This window comes from Lepidochelys kempii, chromosome 3 (genome assembly GCF_965140265.1).
Source record: "Lepidochelys kempii isolate rLepKem1 chromosome 3, rLepKem1.hap2, whole genome shotgun sequence".
In the NCBI taxonomy this organism is placed as follows: domain Eukaryota; kingdom Metazoa; phylum Chordata; order Testudines; family Cheloniidae; genus Lepidochelys; species Lepidochelys kempii.
In genome coordinates this window covers 76,787,288-76,801,265 of record NC_133258.1, presented here as the reverse complement: position 1 = coordinate 76,801,265, position 13,978 = coordinate 76,787,288, and the positions used below count along the sequence as shown (strand labels likewise).

The window sequence follows — 13,978 nt, the reverse complement described above, 5'->3', positions numbered from 1 at the left end:
TTAGTGATAAAGAAATAATTTATGCTCTTATCCATTACTGGTAACTTTAGTTCATGTAGGTGCGGTGGGGGGGTCAGCCATCCAGAGTAACCCCATCATCTTATTTTATTATGGTCCTTGTAGTTCCCATCCCTTTATCTATTTTCCTGTTTCCTTCTCCATACTTCTTACTTTTGCCTGTTTGTGTATGTCAAGGAAAGGACCCTATTTTTGCTTGCTTGCATGAAGTCCCTAGCATAGTTTTCAGTGCTCAAAAATAGCGGTTCTCAAACTGTGGGTCAGGACCCTGTTTTAAATGGGTCGCCAGAGGTGGCGTTAAACTTGCTGGGGCCCGGGGTCAAAGTCAGAGCCCCACTGCCTGGTGCCTAAGCCCAAGGGCTTCAACCTTGGGTGGCAGGGCTCAGGTTACAGGCCCCTCACTGGGACTGAAGCCCTTGGGCTTTGGCTCCCCTGCCCGGGGTGGCGGGGCTCGGGCTGTGTCTTCAGTCCCCTCTTGTGGGGTTGTGTAGTAATTTTTGTTGTCAGAACGGGGGTCATGGTACAAAGAAGTTTGAGAACCCCTGCTCAAAAATAATGAATGTCTGTTTCTACCTGTTTGAAAGTAGGCTTATGTTAATTTGTTTTTAAAGTGTCAGCAAAGTTTCATTTGTTCTTTTTGTTCTCTTTTAGGTTTCTACAAGTTGGAGTGTGACTTAATTTCTCATCGTATGGATCACTGAATGAGTAACAGATGGCCTTACCTCGTCTTACGGGAGCTTTACGCTCCTTTTCAAATGTCACTAAACAAGATGATTATAGTGAAGAATTGGGTGACTTAATGGTAAAGATACTAAGTTTTATCTTTTTAGGTTTTTTTGTTTTAAATTCTAGTGGATGTTGTAAGAGTCTATTTATTCTGTTTCCTTAAGGTAAACTGCTATTTTTTTAATGGGAAGATCAGGAAGACTATTTAAGTATAGATTCCGTGTGCATTTCCTGCTTATCCCATTATGTTCATACAAGACTGAATTTACTTTGGCTAGAATGAGGGATGGTTTTGGTGGTGGGGGGTCTTCCCTTTCAGGAAAGCTTAAAAATACTGATATTCATGTATTTAGTTGGGAAAAGAGAAGATAGATAGGAAATAGAATTCATAAATAGGTGATGCAGGTAACAACACCTCTAGTGAGGGTTGCCCAATGCTTCCCGTTATAAAGATCCTGTTTTCAGTAGCTTATGAGTGGTACCAAACTTAAATCATTCAGGTTGAAATTTTTCATGATGGTTGTCTGCTGGTCACCCTAGCAGCATCCCAAAACAGCAAGAGGCTCACTAATACCTGGTGGTAAGTTTCAGTTGGCCTCACCAGTTTAGTGTGCCCCAACTCACTGATGTATCTAGAAGGTGTCATGTAAGATACCAATAGAAAGCTAATACCATGCTGAAAATTAATATTATTGTGCGGCATATGTACAGAGGACAAATTAAAACATTGAAAATTGTTATCAAATTATGACTGGCAGGCAGGACTAAAGCTATCCCACTCTAGACAAGAATGCCACCTTAAAGGTACTTCCAAAGTACATTAAGAGACAATGGAAATCTAATTTACATAGATGATAAACAGGATCATCAAGCCAACAAGCAGAGGAAATGACCTTTCAGCATCGTTGCGGGGGAAGGAGATTGAAGGAAACAGTCTGTATTTTAGCAAACTCCATCAGGGGAAGAAACCAGTCTGGAACTTCCTTTGCCACCAGACTCCATGTTGCTTTCCTCACAGCTTGAATGAACTTTACCTCCTCCCCCAAGTAGTCTTCAGAAGAATCCATTTCAGAGGTGCACTGGAGTATAAAAGAGAGACAAAGAACCCCAAGTGATCTTTTACCTAAGACAAAGGAACCCAGCACTCTTGACAGGGAAATCCTGACCGGAGGGGTGGTCAGCCATTTTGCTGGAAAGTAGATTGCTAAAGAAACTATGTTGAACAAAGGCTGTAGCTTGTTTTTTTAAGTCTTAGCCTCTAGAAAAGTTGTTTAATTATGTCTAGCGCTATCCGTTATACTTAAAACTCTCTTAAAATCTTACCTCTTTTTGAGACTAAACTTGTTTTACTTTCAGTATAAACCAGCCCAGTGCTGTGGTTGAAGAAAAGTGAGTGTTGGGTATTGTATCTTTAAAGGAACAAACAAACCTTAATATCTCTGAATGGTCAAGGAGAGGGTTGGACATTGCAGAGCACATGCTTTTGAGAAAATTTGGGACTAGGGGATTTTGGGTAATCAGGCAGTAGTGTAACAAGCAGGCTGCTGAAATTGGAGCGCTGAACCAGGACTGCTTATCAGACAGATACGCAGTGCATTCTTTTATGATGGCTGGAAGTGTCCAGTAAAGAGAGTAGCAGCAAAGCATTTTGAGGCACTTGGGGTTACAGGACAGGCAGTGACACACCCCCTCACTGATCTGCATTGCACCCCACAGTGTGACACTGCCTCATGCTGAATTTTTTTTTTTGCAAAGTTTTAGCAAAAATGGTTCAGTCCATTTGAAAATTGGGACTAAAGAAAAAGACATTGATTTGCTCATAATAATGATCTGGTTCGAAGAAGTTATTTTGAGAAGCTCTAACACCTCCAGGCTTTGGAGCAGGCACTTGACATTTGGAAGGGGGTTCGTTATGGTGTCAGGGATTTGCCTTCTACTGTTCTTGTGAAATTTGTCCAAGTTGTGGGCCTTCAAAAAAAAATCTTGATTTGCACATGCTTTTTAGAGACTTATTAGAGTTCAGCAACTATATTCTCCAAAGATTACATCTGCACTGAGCATGTTCTAGAGTGGGGCTGTGGGAGCTGAGCAAGGCTTTCCTTGGAATTGCTTCTCTGGGCTGCTGTGGGGCTGATCACAGGGGCTAGAGGGTAGAGACGAGACAGATTGGATGAGAAGCTGGGTGTGTGAGAGAAGTAGGGGACTGGGACAAGGAGCCAGGGTGGAGAAGGAATGAGGTCAGTTGAGGAGCCTGGGGTTGGGGGACTGGGACTGGATAGGGGTAAGGAGAAGACAGATTGGGAGAGGAACCAGCTTTGTGGAGTGGACTTGACGGACCGGATGTGGAGGTTGTGACAATGAACTTAGTGCAGGAGAATGGGGCTGGGAGGAGAGCTTGTGGTGTGTGTATGTATGTGTGGGGACAGGCAGAGGCTGATGTCTGGAAGGTGAATGAGGGTGCAGTGGGAAGATGTATCAGACAAAAAGCCTTATTTTGGTCCTGTAACAGGGTGGCCTGCCCCTTTAATGAACAGGGCTGGCTGGCTCCAAGCCTCTGGCCCTTAATTGAATGCTATTAAGAAGTGAATAGGTGTTCCTTTATAAAGAACCTGTTCTCATTAAGGAGAGGTGAACAGGAAGCAGGGTCAGTGGAATGGTTTTTGGGAGAGTGTCAAGGTTCCTCCCCCACTCTGAACTCTAGGGTACAGATGTGGGGACCTGCATGAAAACCTCCTCCTAAGCTTACTTTTACCAGCTTAGGTTAAAACTTCCCCAAGGTACAAATTAATTTTATCCTTTGTCCTTGGAATATCCACTGCCACCACCAAACTCTAACTGGGTTTACTGGGAAACGTAGTTTGGACACGTCTTTCCCCCCAAAATCTTCCCAACCCTTGCACCCCACTTCCTGGGAAAGGTTTGGTAAAAATCCTCACCAATTTGCATAGGTGACCACAGACCCAAACCCTTGGATCTGAGAACAATGAAAAAGCATTCAGTTTTCTTACAAGAAGACTTTTAATAGAAATAGAAGTAAATAGAGGTAAAGGAATCCCCCCTGTAAAATCAGGGTGGTAGATACCTTACAGGGTAATTAGATTCAAAACCATAGAGAATCCCTCTAGGCAAAACCTTAAGTCACAAAAAAGACACACAGACAGAAATAGTCATTCTATTCAGCACAGTTCTTTTTTCAGCCATTTAAAGAAATCATAATCTAACGCATACCTAGCTAGATTACTTACTAAAAGTTCTAAGACTCCATTCCTGTTTTATCCCCGGCAAAAGCAGCATACCGACAGACACAGACCCTTTGTTTCTCTCCCTCCTCCCAGCTTTTGAAAGTATCGTGTCTCCTCATTGGTCATTTTGGTCAGGTGCCAGCGAGGTTACCTTTAGCTTCTTAACCCTTTACAGGTGAGAGGATTTTTCCTCTGGCCAGGAGGGATTTTAAAGGGGTTTACACTTCCCTTTATATTTATGACAGAGAGGCTGCCAGAGTCCCCTGGGAGGGGAGGCAATGGGAACCTGCTGGCCAAAAGAGGCTCTAAGGAGAAAGCCCTGGAAGGTGGTGCTTGGTTAAAACATCAAGTAAGGACTCTGCAGAGCCTGGGAGTATTGGCAAAGAATGTGCAGAAGAGGTGCCCAGAAAGGGGGGCAAATCTATATTTTCTTGTGTTTAGTAAGAACTTACTCTGAACATTATTGAAGGTCAGCATGGGAGAGGAGCCTTGGTGTTGGCAGAGAGCCTACATTTCTGAGTCTGTTGGACATTGTCATCTTGGACTCTGAGGAGTTTATCTTTGGATTTGGAATATTTTGTGTTTTAATAAATGAGCTCAAACAAAGGTGTTACTGAAACAGAGACTTTGAAGTCCCTATTCAAGATTCAGAAGAGGGGGAAAACTGAGGCAGAGCAATGCAACGCCAGGTCTCGCTGCGAGAGGGTGTTCCAGGCAGTGCGTTTTGTAACAGGCCCATTTGTGTATTATGATACAGTCTTTAATTATGTGGTCACATAATCTCTCCCCTGACCCCCCAAGACCCTTGCTTCATTTAATGTACAGGATGGGTCTGCTCTGGGGGTGAATAAGGGTTGTAATGAAAGAGGCAGTTGTAGGATCCCACCTCATTGGTTGCAGAAGTTGGAAGATGTGTAGCAAATGAGGCAGGGAACTGCAGGAAGAGAAGGGATGGTCTCATGGTTAAGACAATTGAATGCTTCCCCTGAATTCCTATATGAAGCTAGGCAAGTCACTTAAGCCAAACTTTTCACAAGCGGTCACTGTGTTTTCTTCACGTTCTGGTTGGCAAATGTGAGATTCCAAGGATCTGATTTGTGGACGTGTGGAGCACTTACAGGTGCAACTGAAGTCAAAAGCAGCTGTGATTTGATTATATAAAATGCTTTATTATGCTAAGTACTCAGAAAAATCAGGTTCCAGGCATCTCAAATTGGAGACACAAAACTAATAGAAACTTTAGACCTTAATCTCACTGTGCCTCAGTCACCCATCTGTAAAATGGGGATATTAATAGCCCTTCTCATCACAAGAATACTGAGAAACTAAATTCAATAATACTGTGAAGAACTCTCATACTATAGTGATGAGTACTATAGAAGAGCTTATCTGTCTTCCGAGCAGAGTTTGAATAATGTGCATTAAAAAGGTCTTAGCACCACATATTGAACAAAGAGAATTAAAAAAAAAAAGGGGGGGGGCAGCTCATTAGGTGAGCACCATCCATCCTGGGCACTGAATAAGGAAAGTTCCTTTGGGAAATTATAAATAGTCTTTAATTACATGATCACATACTATCACCATATATGCGCACAAGGAGGCCAAATTAGTTTGGGACTTCCAAACTTTTTGAATGCTTGACTTTGCAACCGTAATGTTCTCTTAACATAGCTTTTTAATCGAAAAATATTAGTGAATGATGTAGAGAGGCTAATCTGGTGTTGCTCTTCATTTTCTCATTTTGTGTGTATGTGAGGGAGTGGGGTTCAGACCCAGTGTTGGTGGCTGGGTAGTAGGAACAACACAGCCAGTTTCTGACATGAGGCTGTTTGGGTTTAGAACAGGTAAGTATCACTCAAATAGGAAGGGAAAGGACTGAATATTTACACTTTGGGCCATTTCAATGGGAATACGTACCATGGGGAAAGTGGATACGTTAGGTTGCTTCATGTATGCAGTAAAGAACTGCATCCGCACTAACTGGAAAAATAGTTATAAGAATACAGGAAGAACGGCTAGTATTTACATTCAGAATCCCATCTTGTATCTTAAAATGTCAGATAAAACCTTTATCTACAACATATAATTAACCTTTGGAATTTACTGAACTTAGACATTTGAGGCAAATAATGTTAGTAAGATTTTAAAGCTTAGAACACTCTACTGGTATGAAGAAGTCTAAAAACTGCTGTAACAATATGGTCATTGATCCTTCTGCTTCAAGGTATAAACTGACCAGCTGGGGTCAGTAAGGAATTTCCTTTTACGGTATGAAATTGCATGATCAGGGGAATTATTTCATGCCCTCCTGAAGCGTTCGGCTTTGGTTATTGTTAGAAATTCAATAGATGAACCATGGTCTGTTTAGGTGTGTGTGTTCTTATGCCTATCATCCTCTTAAACAGCTTGGGGCTTTTTGGTAACATCTTACTATTCCCCCTTTGTCTGTTCTTTTTAAAAATATGTGGTGTATCAATGTGACTGCTTAATATGTGATGCATCCCATACTCCAGTAAGTACATCTTCAAGGATAAAAGCATAATTCTTGTAGGGAAGCTGTTTAAAACAAGGACAGGTTCCGCAGCTCCAATTAGCTTTTGTTTTTACGAACTGCATGTTAATTCCAAACAAAATGCACATTTCTAACATTTATTTTCTCTGATTAATCTATTCTTTTTCAGAATAAAAGATCAAAATTACATAAACAGTTAATGAGCTCCGAGCTTACATGGAAGAAGATAGTAAAATTTGTTGAAGACAGTTTGGACAAGAAAGAACAACAGTCTGTATCTGGAGATTTAAGAACTATATTACAGGCTGCAAAACAAATAGGTAAGTCTTAATTTGTTAGTAATCTAATACCATCAGCCTGAAAACCAAATTTTAAGTTGATATGTTTTGTACTCTTCAGTTCTTCCCTCAGATATACCCTGGAAACTAAAGCTAGTCTCAGTTACACATGCATATCTAACGTTGGAATTGGGGCCTCAGGATGTCTTTTAACTTTGATTTAATTTTCCATTTTCTGGAATTGTTGCTTCTCATATTGTTAGTGCTGTCTCTTACTTCTCTTTAATCAACCTCCAATAATTAAAAGTTGCTACAGTTACTTTTGGCACATCAACAAGGAGAAGAGAACAAGTCTGGTGGTATCTACTTCAGTGCAGAAATAGTTGTAATATTAGAGAATGGATTTTTTAACAACTTTGTCATTCTGAAACTAGGTACTTAGGAAACAAGAGACCGAGAAGAAGCCTCTAGCCTCTCCACCCCTTTTACCAGTATAGGGGACGGAGTGGAGTTACTGTTTTTAGTTTTTGTTGTGTTTTTTTTTTTTTTTTTTTTAAAAGCGGTGGGGTGGGGGAGAGGAATTTCCCAGTCTGTCAAAATGAAAATATTTCAAAAATTTTGAATATTTTTCAATAAACAAAACTTTGTGAGAAAAAATATGTGGGAAAAATTTGTTTTCAACAAAACCCTATTTTTTAAAAAAAAACTTTTTGTTGAAAAAATTTCAGTTAGCATTATTAGTGGAGTTGAGCCCCATTAGCTCCTAGTCACCCCTTATCAGCACGAGGGTCAAGGAGATGTTTTTGTAGGTTTGTTTCATTCATAGTTGATGCTTGGCTAAGGATTATCTCCCTGAGTTTGATGGGGGTAAGCTTAAATTTTCCTGTATTCTTCCCTCGTTACTGTTTCAGAAATCTCAAACAGCAGCCACAGGGTAAATATGACTGGTGGGGCTTAAGCTACGTAAATCTGTTATGTGTAAATATGGCAGCCTATCACCTTGGTAGTCCTATGGGATCCGAGTCGTACATCCTTGCACGTGACTGCCTGAATGACATCTGCAGAAAGAAACTGCTTTTCTGTGGTTTGAGACATTTTGCTCCAAAGAAGAAAACCCTTGGCCAGGCTGACATACAAAGTGACTTTCTGTCTGGGAAGCAATGTCAGTTTTTGCCAGTAACCTCTGAGTCCAGCTATACTGGGCTATTTACTTTATCAGAAATTGATGTCAGGTATCAGTGGCGTAGCGAGGATGGGAACACGGGTCGGCCCCGACTTGGAGTGGGCAGGCAATGGTGGGGGTAGGAGTGATCAGGGCCACTTTCCCCTCCTCCAGCCAGCCCTGTGAGGGGAGGAATGACACGCTGGCCAGGGCCCCCAGAAAATTGGGGGGGACCTGTAAAAATGTGCTCCCTGTGCCCCCACCTACTCCGCCCCCCTACCTGGTGCTTAAGGCTTGCTCCGCTTCACCTGCCTGGTGCTCCCGCTGGGGAATGGGGCTTGCCCTGCTCTGCCTGCCTGGTGCACCAGAGAGAGAGTGGGGGGTGGGGCCTTGCAAGCCTCCGCGCCCCGCTCTCTGACAGGAGCGCTTGGCGGGCAGTGGGAGCTGGGCAAGCCCCCGTGCCCCGCTCCGTGGCTGGAGCACTGGAGCTGGGCAAGCCCCCCTGCCACAACCCCACTCCCCAGCTGGAGCGCCGGGTCAGAGGAGTGGGGCGGGAGCAGAGCTGGGGCTGTGGGGTGGGTCTGGATGCTAAGTGGTGGGCTGCAGATATACCTTTATTAAACTAAGGGACAGAGCTCGTAGCTATTCCACGGTTCCCGCAGTCTCTGATGCCCATTGGAATTCGGGGTTCAGCTCCCAATTCCTGATGGGGCAAAAACATTGTCGCGGGTGGTTTTGGGTACATGTAATCAGACCCCTCCCTGCTCCGTGAAAGCAATGGCGGACAATCATTTTGCGCCTTTTTTCATGGGTTACGCATGCAGATGCCATACCACGATAAGCATGGAGCCCGCTCAGCTCACCATACATCTCCTGGCTGCTGCTGGCGGACGTGGTACTGCATTGCTACGCAGCAGCAGCTCCTTGCCTTCACGGCAGTCGGTGCAGTAGGACTGATAGCCGTCGTATGTCTCCGGGTGCTCCTGGCAGACCTCAGTGAGGTAGATTGGGGCTCCTGGACAGACATGGCTATCCTCATCTTCGAGCACCGAATGGGAGCCAGAGGTCATTCTTTTCTTTAAGTTTTGTCTCATGGAGATTCAGTCCTTCCTGGAATATCATGCGAGCTGGAGGCTTCTGCCTCAGGCTGCTCTCCCAGCTGGCAGCACCGTGCAGTCACACCTACCACAGCCTACCCCTTGCTCCCATGGCTCATGAAGCCTGGACAGTAGTAAGGAGCAGTTCAACTATAGGCTGAGCAAGTTCAGAATGGTGGTAGAATGTGCCTTTGGATGTTCAAAAGTTTGCTGGCGCTGTTTGCTGGCTAGGTCAGACCTCAGCGCAACCAACATTCCCATTGTTATTGCTACTTGCTGTGTGCTCCATAATATCTGTGAGAGTAAGGGGGAGACATTTATGGCAGGGTGGGAGGTTGAGGCAAATCCCCTGGTGTCCAATTTTGAGCAGCCAGACACCAGGGCAGTTAGGAGAGCACAGCAAGGTGCGCTGAATATCAGAGAAGCTTTGAAAACCAGTTTCATGACTGGCCAGGCTTCGGTGTGACAGTTGTGTGTGTTTCTCCTTGATGCAAACCCACCCTCTTTGTTGATTTTAATTCCCTGTAAGCCAACCACCCTCCCCCCTTCGAAATAAAGTAACTATTGTTTTGAAACCTTGCATTCTTTCTGTATTAATTTAAAAAAAAAAGAGAGAGATAAAGGACAAGTTAGCCTGGGTGGGGTGGGGGAGGAGGGAAGGACAAAACCACATTGCTTATTGTAGCCATGCTAAAAATCAAACTTTTTGAATGACAGCCTTCTGTTGCTTGGGCCATCCTCTGGAGTGGAGTGGCTGGGTGCCTGGAGCCTCCTCGACACCCCCCCATACGTTCTTGTGGATGCAGCGGGGGTCTGTGCTCTTGTTGGCTTTCCTGCAGCTCCAACAGATGCTTCATCATGTCCGTTTGCTCCCCCATTAGCCTCAGCGTCGTGTCCTGCCTCTGCTCTTCACGCTCACTTAATTCTTTCCTGGCCTCTGTCACTTAATGTCTCCATGTATTAAGCTGTGCCCTGTCAGTGCTGGAGGACTGCATGAGCTCGGAAAATGTCATCGCAAGTGTGGTTTTTTTTGCCTTCTAATCTGCGATAACCTCAGGGACGGAGATGATAGGGGGAGCATAGAAACATTCTATGCTCTACGATGCTGGGGGGACTGCATGGTCACCTGTGCTGCTGAGTTCGCCACGCTGACCAAACAGGATATTAAATTCAAAAGTTCCTGGGGCTTTTCCTGTGTACCTGGCTAGTGCATCAGAGTTCTAAGTGCTACCCAGAGTGGTCACAATGGAGCACTCTGGGATAGCTTCTGGAGGCCAATACTGTCGATTTGTGTCCACACTACCCCAAATTTGACCCAGCAAGGTCAATTTTAGCGCTACTCCCCTTGTTGGGGAGTAGTACAGAAGTCAATTTTAAGAGCCCTTTTGGTTGACGGAACAGGGTTGGTTTGTGGACGCTGTCATTTTTAAATCGACCTAACTCAGCTAAATTTGACCTAACCCCGTAGTGTAGACCAGGCCTTAGATAAAATAAATCAGAAACATGTTCCCCAATTTTTGCAACATAAATGAGTAGTGGAACTTGTTAAATCTAGCCATCTTATTGAATTAAATTTACCTTATCAAACAACAAGAATGATTTAAATAACTTTTTAAATTACTTTGAACATTAGTAATCTTGCTTGTTTTGAATATTCATTACTCAGTTGTGGCCTGATGTTTCCAAAGGCGCCGAGTACCATTGACTTCAAGGTTTCTTAGCATCTTCTAAAACTACTCCGTTAAATCCTTGTGCAGAAAATCAATTTATTTGTAATTACTTTCTTCTTATATATGATGAAGAATATTTTAAATCCTGGCTATTCAGCTCTATATACACTATAACAATTTCTTTGTGTGAACAGATGGTGACATCACAGAACTAGTTATTGAGTCGTCTTCATCATCCCAATTCTTGAGGTTTTTTGTCTTCATGTCCAGTGCTTTTCTGAGGAGGAAGTGAAGTTAAAAGTTGATATACTCAGATCTCAGAATTAATATGATTGAAACCTGTTGGAATTCCTAAGGATATTTTCTCAATATTTTGGTGCTGACTAGATTAACTCAAGTTTCATTGCTTAGAGAGCAAAGAGAGATCTAGTTTATTCTATCCTAGGTATAGAAACAAGTTCAGGCTGGCCTGCTACTGTGCTTTAAACTCAACACCAATGTCTTCAGTCAGGCACAGGTGCTATCACTTACAGTTAGCCAATCATCAGCATTCAGAGTTGTCTTAGAAATATTTAATCAGAACTAACTCGCACTGTGACTGACAGCATTATTTGTTCTACTGGGGTACAAAGAAGTAATTGCTCTCTAGCCTATGAACGAAAAAGCTGCTCTACATCTTTGAAAAGTTTCAGGATCATATTCTTGGTGACTTTAAGGAATATGATTTGTACTTAAGCATGAATATTTGAGGAGGTGTTTGTGGATGGATATTTTTTTGTCATTGGATTCCTGGGATATCTGTGTCTGGTAATGAAACACTTTAAAAAGGATTAAAAGTAACCAGGGAGCAGCTACATTAGAAACTATGTAATTAAATTCATTGTTTGCCCTTTTGCTTCCCAAAGCGCCTGATATATTAAAGCTAATTTAGTACAAAAGATTTTTTGGGTTTCTTTGTTTTTTGTTTTTATCCCAGAACAGCAGTAAGCAAATAAACAAAACTTAGGGGTATACAGTGTCTGTCAAAATTACATATTTCATAATTTCTCTATAAATGAGTATATTTACGTATTACTTGTAAAAAGAGACAAATCAAGAACAAGGCAAATGAAATAATCATCATCAGAACCAGCAACAACTAAGTTAAAGGTTCTCTTGGCATTTGGTTCCCAAGAAGCTCTTCTTGACTCTGATTTATAAATATAGATGGTAAAATTAATATTCTTTATGCTTTTGTTGATTTGAGCACACTGTAAATTTCTGTTTCTGTCCATAGAAAAATATCTGTATCCAGCATTAACTGATACAGATAAACATGATGTTGCATTAGTTCTAAAACTAGAATGTATGTATTGTACAGTATGCAGTAAATTCCTAATGGCTGAATCAAGCTAGGGTAGCAGAGAAGAGCTTTGTCTTTGTCTTGTGTTCTAAAGTAAATTAGAACATTCAGTCAGGTTACTTGATTTACATTCTCAACACTTCTCCAATTTTTAAAAAATGTTGGTTTGTACAAAGAATATTGATGGTGTGAAAATAGGTTTATTTTTTTTAAGTTCATATAGGACAGTGGTTCTCAAACTAGGGCCGCCGCTTGTTCAGGGAAAGCCCCTGATGGGCCGGGCCGGTTAGTTTACCTGCCGCGTCCTCAGGTTCGGCCGATAGCAGCTCCCACTGGCCACTGTTCGCCGTTGCAGGCCAATGAGGGCTTTCCCTGAACAAGCAGCGGCCCTAGTTCGAGAACCACTGATACAGGGTATCAAAATGATAGACCTAGAAATCCTTAATAAATAAAAGTACAACTAAAAAGAGTAAAATCTAGATGCTTTATTATTACAACACCTTTTCTAACTGTAAAACCCTGCAACAACTTACTCTTATTGTTTTATTCTTAGATTAAAGATTCATGTCACTCTAATTGCTCATATGGCACTATTTGGAGCAACAAATTGAATACATTTATGTGATAGGCAGTAAAAGAGAATTATTTTAGTTGTTAGAATTTAGGTAGTGAAGTTTCTTTTGTTTTTGTGCACAGTAGGAACTGAAAATGGACAAGAGGCAATTGAAAGTGGAGCTGTTTTTCTCTTTAAGACGTTTCACATGAAGGAGTGCGTTGGTCATGAAGAAACAAAGGCAATCAGGCAGACGTTTGGGCCCTTTCCATCATCGTCTGCTACTGCCGCCTGTAGTGCCACGTGCCGGATTGCTTCTTACTTCACTGAAGAACAGCTTACTGCACTTATACAGATTGCTGAAGAGCAAAATGGTGGTAACAGAGTATTCTTTGGTAAAAATATAGTATTTTCATTTGACATGCATGACCTGGATCACTCTGAAGAACTGCCAATAAATGGTGAGGCTGCTGAACAGAAAACTATAAGCTTAGATTACAACAAATTTCTGAATAACCATTTGGAACACTTCCAGAATTGCTATGGCGATAACTCTGATCACAAGTCCTTGGAAAAAGTGGATGATTCTTTTCTGTGGTATGAGGTTGGGAAGTTTCTAAATGAATCACTAAAAGGAACCCCTGGAGAACCAACAACAGATGATCTCTGCTGCACTTTATATGCGATGCTTGCGTCTAGTAAAAGTGGTGACGAACTTCAGAATGAGGTACAGTAGTTATATTCGTAATACTGTAGTAGAATTTATTTAAAGTGACACAGATATCAAACTTTCCTTTTTTACTCATTATTTCAAGTTTTCCACATACAAAAAAAAGATGTCCACTTGGCATTAACAGGCTAGAGACAAGTTTCTTCTTGAAGGTAAAAGGCAGTGACTATTCTGGTAGCTTTCGAGACTTGGCATATTGCTAAAGCTATAGTCACAGCTGTCAAGGGGCAATAGCTGAGTTGAGTGATATCAATGTTTTTGTCTTTGTGTTAATAAAAATGAAATCACAATATCTTAAATCACTATACATGAGTCTGTATAATGGTTTAAGATATTGCAGTGCACTGGAGCAGAAAAATCATTGTATAAATGTTTTTTCTGTTTATATAGGGAGACAGTTTTCTTTTGGTCACTGTTGTATTGACTTCGATGGAATATATGGGCAGATGGCATTAACATAACACAATGTCCAATGTTAAACCGTATTCAGGTCTGTGATTTGGTGTACAGAGACCTCAGACTGCTTAGTACCATGGCAAACACATCACTGAACATCCTTTTTAACTTTTATTAAAGATGGAAAAAAAGGAAAAAACTTAACACTTTTATTTTAAACATTTGAAATGTTTTATTTAATTCTTATAACAT

General features: G+C 41.8%; 1 protein-coding gene across 9 annotated transcripts in view; it reads left to right on the top strand.

The window, feature by feature from the left end:
• ASCC3 (activating signal cointegrator 1 complex subunit 3) overlaps window positions 1–13,978 on the top strand; it is a 508,597-nt gene that overhangs the window by 22,684 nt on the left and 471,935 nt on the right. For 7 of the 9 annotated variants that reach the window (XM_073336863.1, XM_073336866.1, XM_073336865.1 and 4 more), the window contains exons 2-4: window positions 670–820; window positions 6,668–6,818; window positions 12,744–13,327. In XM_073336863.1, coding sequence (XP_073192964.1) covers window positions 731–820; window positions 6,668–6,818; window positions 12,744–13,327 — 825 coding nt within the window. In that variant the 5' untranslated portion in view covers window positions 670–730. Of the gene's footprint in view, window positions 1–669; window positions 821–6,667; window positions 6,819–12,743; window positions 13,328–13,978 lie in introns of those variants that run through there. The other 2 variants (XM_073336864.1, XM_073336867.1) reach the window with 2 other exon arrangements.